The 13,550-nt window shown below is 34.2% G+C and overlaps 1 protein-coding gene across 8 annotated transcripts in view; it reads right to left on the reverse strand.

The window, feature by feature from the left end:
- NBEA (neurobeachin) overlaps nucleotides 1-13,550 on the reverse strand; it is a 470,888-nt gene that overhangs the window by 383,533 nt on the left and 73,805 nt on the right. For all 8 annotated transcript variants that reach the window (XM_015277560.4, XM_040704875.2, XM_025153000.3 and 5 more), the window contains exons 2-5: nucleotides 8,794-9,025; nucleotides 2,732-2,832; nucleotides 2,386-2,481; nucleotides 129-250 (exon numbers count right to left, since the gene is read on the reverse strand). In XM_015277560.4, coding sequence (XP_015133046.2) covers nucleotides 129-250; nucleotides 2,386-2,481; nucleotides 2,732-2,832; nucleotides 8,794-9,025 — 551 coding nt within the window. The remainder of the gene's footprint in view (nucleotides 1-128; nucleotides 251-2,385; nucleotides 2,482-2,731; nucleotides 2,833-8,793; nucleotides 9,026-13,550) is intronic.

A 13,550-nucleotide genomic window follows, 5' to 3' on the forward strand; every position in this document is an offset into this window, starting at 1 on the left:
AAATCTGAAGATATTTTAGGAATAAAAAAATATGTGTAAGAAACTAAAAAAAAATAATTAAAAAAACATACTGGATGGTTACTAGGAAACCAAAGGAAACTATAAATACATGGTTGTAAGTTACTTACCAGTAGAGATAGGGTTTATCCTTATCCACATTGATATTGTTTAGCGGGTCCATACGAAACCAGGTGTTAAGGGTGAACCCATTTTGATAAGGCCACTTAGCAATAGGAGGCAATGCAATTGCCTAATAAATAAATAAATAAATAAAAAGATAAAAAGGGAACAAGTCAAAAATACATTTTTTGTTAAGCATTGCTAAATATAATCTCTTTGTAAAATTTTCTCATTATAAATCTGCAGATCTGCTCTAACATTCAAACATTAAAGAAAAATAAAAACGTAAATAGTGCTTCTGAAAAAAATGCATTACTTTCCATTTATTTTAAAATACTTCAATTTTTAACTGCATAAATTCTACTAATAGAGATGTAACACTGAATGTGTTACTGAATGTAACACTGAAAAGAGCCCTTCAGTTGCAATAGTAAGGGAGTTCTCACAATAATACCTTCACATAATACAGCTGAAGCCTTGGTTACACGTGGAGAATGCACCCAACTTTAAATATATTTATCACCAGGTAAACATTATGGTGTTACTCTGTATTGGTACTATGCTGATGTCACCAATGTGCATCACAACTGAACATCTAAATTCAGTGCTTGTAAACTTGGTTCTACCCCAGCTCTAATAAGTGATTTTAGAAATAGTTGTCCACAGTTCACTTCAGAGAATGAATCCTCTCTAGATCTTCAGAGTGCAATACAACATGGACTACTCAAGAAATGTAAATTTGAAACTTATATGTCATGATTTACAGGTGCACAATCAATGATGAGTAGTACATATATGAGGCAAGATTGTGGCCACGGAGAGGGGAATGCCTACTGCACATTTCAGTTTTAAATATGACTTCCAATAACTGATGCAAATTGCTGCACCTTTTTAGACAGGAATAAGTATTTGAAATTTTTCTGGAAAACTTTCTTTTTTTTTTCTTTTCTTTTTTTTTTTTTTTTTTTTTTTTTTTGAAGATCTAGGAGAAAATTAAATTTAAGACAGGAGTTTCATCGTTATTTGTCTCTGAAGCCCAGAAATGTCACAGCACTGTATGCCATGGTAGACATTCATATTTTGTAACAGCTATCTTCCTGCTGCATTCACATTTGGGAGAGATTAACATGGTTTTAACTTAGTAATGGCAAATGAAATACTCTCTTTCTTTAATTCCTCACACAATGCACTCTGTGCACTCTGGTGATACATCTGTTTGTGTAGCCAAATATCGAACAAGATGAAGAAAGTATTTTAGCCAAAAATAGCCTGGATGAAAAAGTTATTTTCAACCAGTTTATTTCCCTGATGCATTCTGCTGTACTAACAGCTGTACTGACAAAGAAGAAGAGGTGGTGGTTTAAGCTTTAAGTTGAGGAAATACATTTGCAGCTGTCCAAGAGAATCTCCTATCACCCCTCATCCTCTGGAATGAAGGCACAGAATGACTTCCCCTTAAAAGATCCTAAGTTCTATCCTGAGTGTATACCACTCCATACCAAAATGTACTGAACCTCAAATCTGGAGTTCTCATTTTTTAACATTTACATTTACTGCCTTAATAAATATATTTATAATATATATTTATATATATTATAATAAATATATTTATAATCTGTATACATTTAGATTTTTGTGCAGGTTTGTTTTTTTTTTTTCTGAAACCTGATTTATGTGCAGCCTTTCATGAACTGACTAGAGGAAATCTACTTGATTTTCCTTCTTAAAATTTTAAAGATAATTTTTTAAAAACAGAATGGAATTTTATTGTCATAAGTTATCTTGAAAAGTAAAGCCAAAAGTAGACAACGTTTAAATCACTGCCTTGAGGGAAAGGAACTAGCTGAAGGAGTTCAAACAAACAGAAAAAGATACAATAAAATTTCTGACTTAGCTGTCACTGTAAACTGTCACCATGATGATATGCAGAAGCATATCTCTACATTTTCCTCAGGTCCCAGATTTATGTAACACAGTACCAATTACATTATTCAAAACAAATGTTATTCTTAGGAATTATAAATTTTCACTTTAATGGCAATTTCCCCTGTCAAAAATCCAGTGTTTGACATTCTTATTCTCATAAGTGTACCATTTCAACAGTACAACTACCTTGCAAACCCAAGGGAAAGCAAAGTCTGTGGTATTCAGGTACGTACTTCCTCTGTTTCCCTTGCACGAATTTCTGAAAGCAAATTACAGGAAATACTAGAAAGAAGCAATTTATTTGTTCCTCAAACTGTACTATTTTGGTTGAAAACTTACTGCAGCACTACAGCCAGGGAAGTTGAAAAAGGTATCAGGCCCATGTCTCTGTGGCATCTGATTAAGGACTGATAACAATTTAACAGCGTGTCTTGGCTGTGAAAACAAGAAAATTGCACTGAAGTAAATACAAACAGTTTTATACTCATTAGGCTACAATGGAAACTGGACAGTTTTCAAACAACACAGCAAATTAACTCTATATTAGTTAGCTAAAGTACTTCATAAACATATGTTCAATCAAGATGAAAAAAAATATTCAAGTTTATATGTCCCAGGAGACAATTTATGTTAACTTCAGTCTCTAATGGAATGACACTTAATGCTTTATCTGATCACAGCTTACCCAGATTCCATTTTCGCCTCGAAGCATGCTGAACAAAAGCTTCAACTCTTTGACAGTGATGCTGTAGCTGGCAAGAACCCCCAACATATCAACTAGAAGATCTTCAAAGGAAAATAAAGTTATTCTGAACTCTGAATTCCATTGTTTTGACAGAAAAAAAAAAAAAAAAAAAGCTGAAGAAGTTAATACCTTTAAAAGTCAGTGTATTCACAACTTCTAAAAATCAACGTAGTGGCTTTAAATATTTTACAAAAGATTTCATACTCTGGTTGATTAATAATGTTAAAAATAAATTTACATATGCAGTTACAGATGTTGCATCACACTTATGAACAAAGTATCTATTATATTTATGAAGATTAATTCTTCCTCTTCTGTCCTTTCATCATACATTATAACTTATTGCTTGTTCATTTCTATTGTAAACTTTAGGGATAAAGGTTTCTTCATTCCTCTGAAGTTAGTATTTTTCAAACACTTCTAATCTAAAAGGCATTTGACATTGTTTTTTAACTGAAGTACTTTATACTGAGTACTTTACTGTTAAGTACATTACACAGAGAATTTTTATGGTTCCCACAGCTTTGTTACAGTGATAATGCTTCCAATTTTTACCAAAATAAAAAGCCATAAACCAACCAACCAAATAACCCACAATCAACAAAAAATAAAATAAAATAAAATAAAAATAAAATAAAATAAAATAAAATATACTGAGAAAAAACAGGACCACAATTAAAAGAAGTCACGAAAATTCTTAAGGTTCATGTAGTATAGCTTTCACTAAAATATCTCAAAATCCACGAAATTTTAAATTAATATCATTATGTAGCTTGCCATTCAGATAAAACAAGGTATAAAATTATTGCCAGTTGTTGGAGCTTTGTTTCAAAACACAGAATTTCATTTAAAAAATTTGTTTGCTTCCCATCTGTGGGATGACGGACCTTGCCTATGTTCTGCATTTTCTTCTGAAGTAAACGGCACTACAAGCAATTACTACTGCCTTTAGTAGAAGGAAAAACAAATTGCACATCTTTGCAGGCGTATCATAAGAAATTAACTCAGAGATCAAACTGTGAAGTACAGACATTTCAAAACACAAAAGCTGTGACAAAATAGAATCAGCATTAACAATCTTTGAATTTCTTCAATGCTCAACAATCAGAACATTCTCCCCATAGGCCCTTCAAAAGACATGATTAAGCTTGTAACTTTTTTATGAATCTGCATGTTCTCTTTGTTCATCAGTGAAAGAATGACTCTTAGACGTACTAACAAATAGTAGCATTAAAAAATATTAATCCTCTAGGATGATATCTTGTTTTTAAGCAAATTTTCTCTGCAAATCCCCACATATGTGTTTTTGTGTAAACCCATCAGTATCTATTAGCTTCTTCCACTATGAAACCGGTCTCTGGTCCTCAGTACAAAAGGCACGAGTAAAGACTGAAACAGCATTCAATTCACAGGAGACACAGTAAGCTGTTCACTGATGCAGTGAAACGGCATGTCAGGAAAGGCAAAACAACAAGACAAAACAGAAAACCACTGTTACTTGCAGTAATTTTCACCATAAAATCAGACTACTTCCCTAATATTAAAGCTCAACCATGTTTTTTTTTCCTTCCTCCAAACAGTTTGTCTGGGAATTTAATTAATATTCCTTTTAAAATTAGTGGTAGATTATAATCCTGATAGTTTATTTAAGGAAATCAAAACAAAGCTAAGAAAACAAGTCATATGTACCCAGCTTGTCCTCCAGTACCTACAGCCATCTGCCCTCTTCACCATTCAGTTGCTAGCATGCAATGTGAAGCTGGCAGTGATCGCACATATTGTACGTGACCAGAAACTGAGAACAATAACACATTGACAACTCAGAAAGGGAAATCAGCATGAGTGAATACCAATCTTCAGCTGAGAATTTCCCTATTCCCAAGTCTTAGCTTGTGTTTTAAATCAAGCTACTTCAAATTTTGCTTGCTTTATAATGTCTTGTGTAGAGGCAAAGATGTTTGATGAAAATCAGAAGACCATTAAAAAAATCCTCAACCACAGATGATGAAAAGTGTAATACAATCAAGCACAGAGATGGCTGACAGATTTTTTAAGTCACTAAACACGTGTTATGTTGTTTCATCATTTTAGTCCTATACTACCTTATGGCACAGAAAATGTCTTATTTCTCCTCAAGATATTGATACCCCACAGGCATTAGCAGTACATAGTTATAAAGAATGAACAAAACATTTAGAGAGATACATAAGTAAAAATTCCCCAACACTGTATTCTTGAGTAAAACAAAGACCAGAAAGACTGAAGCGTAGTGAGGTAAAAAGTGCAGATAAACGAAGGAACACCTATGGAAGTCAATGTACTTAGGCAACTTAAACACTTTCCCTTAAACACCTCTAAAGAGGAGTTGTTTTCTGCTTCAGTATGACCAAATATAAAAAAAACATGCACTATTACTGCGTAACTTTGTTCATATGTATTAGAATCTCAATGAAAATAGTCAGTCCACCTCTGGTTTATAATCATAATAGTCAGCTCATCTATAAATGAACACAGCTACAAAACACCATAATTCCCTTTTTTTGATTTTAACATTTTCATCATTTTCATCATCATAAAATTCATTCAAATTTTAACATTTTCTGTAATGTTAAATATGATTGCATATAAAACTGGTATCTGTGATCTCATTTCAGAAATGAGAAAGTCCAGAAGGAGAAAACAGACACCATTTCTCATTTTTACAGCATTTGAAAAATGCACTGAATGAAACAGATTATTTTTTTATGCTGGCACTTTCTGAACACTTTCATGCTAAGCAGTTTATATATGCTCTACCAATTCATCAGAAGCCTTGAAGAAATGCTTAATTCAATCATTTCATTCTAAAATACAATGGTAAAAGAGCCTGCCTGTCTCTCAAGTAAACAGTATATATCTCACTGGATGGTGTGTCATTAACTTTAGAATACATATGGAACAGCATTGGGAATGCAACTTCAGGAAAACTACCTCACGCCTCCTTAAACATTAAATAACAGGCAGCCACGAAATGGAGAATTTCAGCTCTATTTGCGAAGCAGACATAGTTCTGCAGACTGGCATAGAGAATACAAGAATTTAGAATCTTTTCTTATGGATCCAGTTGGAAGATAAATGATTGTTAACAGCCTGTTAAGGGCAGAACAGTTCAAAACTAACATTTTGCTTAGAAATCAGGAACGGTTTCAATAGTTAAGAATTTGATTCCAGAAATTCCAGAACAAATACCTAAACTGCAGAACTGCAGAAAATAAAATGGGGCTCAAGGGAGACACATCCACTGAGTATGAGCTAGGGTTATGTTCACCTTTCAGACTTCTCTTAAGTTACTATAGATACGTTATCTCAAGGAGTCTCTTGGAACAGAATATCTGCATCCCTATTCATCAAACAGAAAGAAAGGAGAGAAACCCTGTGCAGTTGTTAATAGCAATGTCTGCCAATCACCTAAGTAAATATTTCCGTAATCTTTTGCCTACACTATTGATAAAATGTCTGATCAGCCCCTATCTTAGTATAACAGATTATCACAGTGCACAGATGACTTGTGATAGGTGATACTTCAGGAAAACAAATTACAATACAAATAGCAATGAACCCATTTGAACAGCAATTGGCACTGATTAAGTTTTTATTCTTACCATAGAATCTGCAAAATCTCAAGAAGTGAGATATTTAAAGCACTGAGAAGCCTCATAGTTTGATAGTCTTCATCTGAATGGACAGCCAAGTTTTTCTCACATGTTTATTTGCCATTCTCTTACTTTCATAAAGCAGGAGGAGAGTAGCCTCAGACTTAGACTGACCCTCAAAGACTGCTCTCACTGTTGGAACATAATGGATAATACCTGTCTCAGGTATGTTCAGACCCTATCTTGGTTATCTTAGATTAAGATCAGAATAAAAAATAGATCAATGTCTTAGCATTTTGTCATTAAGTGACTACAATCTGATTGCTTATTAGATGACCATGTTTACTGCTTTCGTTTTATTACCAAAGTTGTTGCCATTCATTATTGTGGTGAGTTGCTCCCAGAAACAAGATAAAATTAAAATGAGAAATTTGTTTTTTTTTTTTTCTCTCATCTTTCTTAGTAAATTTCTCATAAAACCCACACTCATCTATTTAAAGTTCTCAAAGAACCAACAGTGTGGTGTTCTCTTAAATCTCTTTTAATTTCATAATATGTAGAAAGCTATGCAGATACACATTCTAGAGCTAGTAAGTCATAAGAATTCCAATTCTCAGGTGTTTTTTTTTTTAAACTAAATATGTGTTCTCCTCATCTATGTGAGCATTCAGCAGGAAAAGCTTATGGTGCTTCTTCTACAGAAAGTATCTTTCTGAAGTACTGTGTGACAACTCTCAGAAAAAAACAATATAATGGGAAAGAGGCGTGACTTCTTTATCAAGGTATTACCCCTGATTTATATTAATAATTGCAAATTGAAAGTGTTTTTCAGTTTCCAAGTGCTCCTGGAAGACAGATCCTATACTCTCTTGATCTGTGACATCTACAAGAAGCTTAGCAATTTGAAAAATTTGTCTCTAGTAAGGACGTCATCACAGGTATGTACGCCATATACAGAAGTACTGTCTAGGGGACCTCAAATTGAAGAATTTTATTAGTATAATTATTGATTTCTAAGAACAAAACTGTGATAAAACTTGAAGACAGGAATGTCTATGTTCATCAACTGATGCCTTATATTTAATAAGAAATAAATATTATCTTTCCCCTCATACTACTCTGACATATATGCGAGTCCTGGAAACAAAACATTCTCAGTGCAAATCATTAGTCTGCGAATCTAATGATCTGTCATATATCACTCTGAATCTCACAGTACAATAGTTAACATAACACTTCTTCTGGTTTTAGCCTTTCCACATACATTTGTAAGACTTCTCAAATACTTATTACTACATACACCTTTTTACTGAAAAAAGACAAAGACAAAAACATCCTGGAATAATCCATATTTCATGCTGCTGTTATCCTCTTCCTGTTTCTGGTCTGTAACCCTTGTTGGTTTACTGTTCCACAAAGCCTATATATATGTCAAGAATCAGATCATCAACTAAAATCTTAAGAGTTAGAATTACAGCAGACAAAACTCCAATCTTTCAAAAATGCCTCACAACTTAAGTACCCTGCTATCAATCCAAATGTATATAAAAATGAAGAATTACCTTCACACTTAAGGAAGTAAGTGCTTAAGTTTCCCCCCAGGAAAAAGAAGGAGTACATAAATACTAATCACATATAGCTTAGTTGGCATATTTAAACTTGATAACCAAACCTACTCCTCTAACTAAATCATTTGGGATTATAATCTGTACCCTACTACTCAGAGAATGTAGTATACAATAACAAACTCCTTCAAAAGTAATCTGAAAATCTTGTCTGTGAAAGAACTTCATCAATTATTTTCAGTGAATAAATAAGGTAATTTTTTAAGCTATAAAAAAATTATAGGCCTTTAAAAACAACCATAGCTGACTGATGATTTAGCTGTGTGATCACAGCTATATATTATGAAACGAAGTACAGAAATAAAATCCAAAATCCAGCATTTAAAACTATTCATAATTTAATATGCTGTCACATGTGGCTTATATTTAAAGTAGATCATAATACTTTAAATATCTGAATAATTCAAAATGATCGATGTCCGTCAGAAGTAAGATATTATCTTGAAGGTCTAACAGGTTCTGTTTTTGGTTATATTCAGATTGCTTTATTTTATCACTAAGTACTATCTTCTCACAAGAATAAACAGGCAATCATTTTAGACAGTATCTACATGTATTTCAGACTATGAATATATATTCTTGTCTTCATTTTTTCTGAAATTAATAAAAAAAAATCTGATTCAATGGAGTTACTAATCAAAACATTACTTTCATTAAAAAACAAAACATCCCCAAACCCTCTATACTCCCAAAAAGTTGACAGTTCAGCAATGTAAGGATTACTTTATCAGTTGGTGATTTATACCTGCAATCATGTCGTCCACAGTACTCATCTTCAGCAGTACCTGTTCAATTAAGCCAACTTCCGTGCTAGTCTGTAAATTTCGGACACTTTTACGTAGAATTGCTGTGAACATACTCCAAATTTCAGCCTGGCACGTTACATCACAGTGCTCCAAAAGCTCTGACATGCACGTAATGCTCTCTGCATCCTGGATTATAAAGTTCATCTCTAGATCAAATTCACCACCAACCAGCTGCAAAAGAAAATGAGAACAGCATTACAATGTGATAGCTTTAATGTCTTTCATACCTGCATTGTCTCCAATACCAAATATTTTTTTTGTTTGATAGTAATAGCACCAAGTCTGTCGAAGTTCAAGAAGCCTTTAAGCACTCATAGAAATATGGTTTGAATATTTCCTTTGTGGTCCTTTTTAGAACCAGGAGTTGGGCTCAATATCCCTGTGGGCCCCTTCCAACTGAGAATATTCTCAGTTCTCTACAATTCTACAAGGAAGGTAATTCTGACAGAGAAACTCACAGATATGATCAATTAGTGATCAATTGAGTTTGGTCAATTTGATGTCACAGCAAACTGACAATCATGCTACACAAAACATACCTTGTACAAAATCTACTCACTACTAGCAAAAATATATTACCTTCCCTTCTGTCACAGTGATGAATACAACACTTCCATGAAATACAATCAGAACATACTTAAAATATTCCTTAATGAAAAGTAACTGAAAAAGCAGCCTTGCCCAGAGTGATGTAAGGCAGAAGCTACAGAAACTGAAAACCTAAAGAGAAACAGAAGCTTTCCCGTAGTTCTGTTAAGAGACACTTGTCTACTCCGAAATAAAAAAGACACTGAAAATAACTTAGCTATATTTCCACTTGATATAACACAACATTTACTTTTACTCGTTGTCAAGCCTTTACTGCCCATCCAGGGAACTGCTCTGGACTAAAGGGACAATGGAAAGCTTACTAATTATACCACAGAACAATTCATCATGTGGCCATGTGAACCTGTTGCTGATGCAAGGAGACATGGCACTGGGAGAGGAACAAGCACTCAAATGAAGAACAATTTAACAGCAATACTGACAAAACTGCAGCCTGATGTCTGTCTACCTGGATACTTCCCCATTGTCCTGAATTCTAACTAAGCAGCACAACTAGTTAGGAGAAAAAATAAATGCTGTAAGCAGAAATTTGCAAAAAAACATAGTCAAGACCACGTATGTCTTCGGACAACTGAAGTCACCATGTCATCAATTCCAATCCATTAGCCACTTGTGTAATTTTAAAAAGATTATCTCAGAACATCTTACTGAAATATATATAAAACTTAGCTTAAAAAATAATGATCTTTAATGGCAGAAACATTATTCAGTTTTGAAGTATAGAAAGCCAGTCTCTTACTCACCCTACTTTACCCTGGTATGACTGCTGAATTTTGAAAGTACCAGTGTTGAATTTCAGTAAGTGCAAATATATTATCTAATTCAGAAAGGCAAAAGAACAAATTAAATTAATTCTAAAATAATTGTAAGATAATCTTTTCTGTTTGTTCCAGGAAGGTGTATAATTAAAACTGCAAAAATATTTTAAATTAAAGATATTCAAAGAATTCATCTCCAAATACATAATTTCAATACTGATTTTTAATACAAGGCTATTTCATTGCTTATTTAAAAGTAGCTTGTATTATTTTCAAATTAAACTCCAAGCATGAAGCAATATGAAATAATATATAAACCCTTTTCTGATACTTAAAGCTATCAAAATACTCAGTCTTCTTCTTTCAGTTCCGCTCTTCAGAAAATTAATACAACTAAGGATCAGCTTTGGCTCCTACCCTCACTCATGCTTCTCATCCACTTAGAAATTCATTTTTCTCTATGAATTAAGTACTAATAACCAATGTATAATTTTATAACATAAAAGTTTCCAACATACTAAATATATAAACTGATGTCCTCCTTAGTACCTGAGATTACTTTTAATTACATTCTGATAAAACTATTATCCTAATTAAATTTAGTATTTTAATTTAGAAATTGTGATTGCATATCATATATCTGCACATCTGGTAAACATATAATATTCACTAAAGGCAATCAAACTCTCAAAAGGAAGAAAACAGTATTTCTATGGTCATTTTTTTTAAATCATGAAATAGTTTTACATAGAAAAACAGCATACTTTTCAAAAAACATAAATGGAGTTTCTATTCCTAAAAATAACAGTGATTTGTATACACTTCACCAGCAATCTGGTTTGTTCTCTCAGTTAACTTCATATCTCTCTCCGTCTAGACGAGTCTCTCTGAGATTACTTCATAATCACACAGAGGTAAAGCAGGTACTTGTAGATGGCATCCAATTAAATTCTTTAGATGCCTATCCTAAGAGGAAATTATGCACTTTATAGAATCATATAATCACCAAGGTTGGAAAAGACCTCCACGATCCTCCAGCCCAACTGTCCATCCATCACCAATATTTCCCCACTAAACCATGTCCCTTACTACAGCATCCACACATTTCTTGAACACCTCCAAGTGACGGTTATCTGACCATTCCCCTGGGCAGCCTTTTCCAATGCATTATTACCAGTCTTTCTGAGAAGAGTTTTTTCCTAACATCCAAAATAGATCTCCCCTGGTGCAACTTGAGGCCATTCCCTCTCGTCCTATCACTGTTACCTGGGACAAGAGGCTGACCCCTACCTCACCACAACCTCCCTTCAGGCAGTTATAGAGAACAATAAGGTCTCTCCTGAGCCTCCCCTTCTCCAGACTGAACAATCCCCAGTTTCCTCAGCTGCTCCCCACAAGACTTGTGCTCCAGATCCTTTACCAGCTTTGTTGCTCTTCTCTGGACATGCTCCACGGCTTTTAGGACACGCTCCAGAGCCCTGAAAGTGGAAGTGTCAATTTATTTCTGTATCTTTCCATGCAGGAAATCTAGGATGAGCAAATGGAGTCTGTGGAGTCTCCATTCTGGGAGATAAAATCACCTGGACTCAGAGCTGGGCAATCTGCTCTAGGTGGTCCCATTTGAGCAAGGGGTTGGACCAGGTGATCTCCATACCAGCAGATGGAGGGAGGTGATCCTGCCCCTCTGCTCAGCCCTCGTGAAACACCACATGTGGTACTGCATCCAGTTCTGGAGCTCCCAGCAAAGGAAATACATGGAATCATTAGAGTAAGTCCAGAGGAGGTCACAAAGATGATCAGAGAGCTGGAGCACCTATCCTACAAAGAAAGGCTGAGTAAGCTGGGCTTGTTTGGTCTGGAGGAGAAAAGGCTCTGAGGAGAACTCATTGTGGCCTTCCAGTACCTACTGCTGGACATACAGGAAAGCTGGAGAGGGATTATTTATCAGAAGTGTAGTGACAGAAGAGGGTTTAAAACTATAAAGAGGGAAGGTTTAAGTTAGATGCTAGGAAAGGAAATTCTTCACTATGAGGGTTGTGAGGCACTGGCACAGGCTGCCCAGAGAAGCTGTGGGTGCCCCAGGTGTGGAGGTGTTCAGGGCAAGATTGGATGGGGCCCTGGGCATCCTGGGCTGGTCAGAACCAGAATCTTTAAGGTCCCTTCCAACCCAAACCATTCTGTTTCTATGAAAATTATTCAGGCTGTTTTTTCTCGCTAGATTAATATACTAATATGTAAACTTTACAACACTGAAATAGAGCTCATTATTAATCTGAAGCGTTGTCAGATCTGAATCAGTCTGAATTATGTTGTCACTTCTGTTAAAAACAAGATGTCTATGTATGTAAAACACCTCAGAGAATCTGAGTCAAAAATAAACTGAATGTTGCTAAAATTGACTTCAAAAGAAGTGTTCTACAGGACTACAGACTGTGTTTGACCATTTGTCATCAGAGTGGCTGCTTATTTCACCACAAAGAACACGAAAATGTACCTCATTTCACTCAACAGTTAAAGTATATTCAGAGCACTAAAAATGCTCACAGTTATTGAAATCAACTTCCTTAATAATTGAAACAAATTTATTAACCGACTAGAAGTTATGGCAAAAAAGAAAAAAAAAAGAGTTTTAGCTTTTCTTAAAGATGCAGTCCCAATAATCAACATAAATTTAAAATGTTAAAAGTCACCACAAAGAAAACTTTAAGATGACTAAGAAAATCTGAACAGGAATGAAGAACAGACAAATAAAATACCATGATTAAATGATTAATGTTCAAGAAGTAGTACAAGCAACTGCCTCTGCTTTAAAATGTGGAAAATACAATATATGTCAGCCAAGAAGAAGAACTAGAACATTCATAATTTTAAAAAAATAGTACAAAAAAAAATATTAAAAATTCCAACAAAATTCTATACTTGCATTTCTCCAGGAAAAGATAATAAGAAAAGAAGAGGAATAACCAATCTTTACAACACAGACAAGTTATCAGTGGAGTACTACCAGTAGAGTAAGGTAATAACAGGCTTTGATACTATTGAAAGGGCCAAGTTTGCTGCAGAACCAAAAAATCATTTAATGCTGTTTAAAAACACCAACTATAAAGAGCTGAAAAGTTTTTTTTTTATGATAACAAGTGGTCAGGTAATAACAGTTCAAGGTTAGTAAATGCAAACTTGTACCACTTTGTATTTTTATAATTTTCCCCGCATTTACAATATGACTCTGAAATTCACTATTATCATCCAGAAAGGAGCTTGGAGCCAATATGGGTATTATTTTAATCAACTAAATGACATTAAAGACTGTCAGTAAGTAACTGGAAAAA

Source organism: Gallus gallus, chromosome 1, assembly GCF_016699485.2.
Source record: "Gallus gallus isolate bGalGal1 chromosome 1, bGalGal1.mat.broiler.GRCg7b, whole genome shotgun sequence".
NCBI lineage: Eukaryota > Metazoa > Chordata > Aves > Galliformes > Phasianidae > Gallus > Gallus gallus.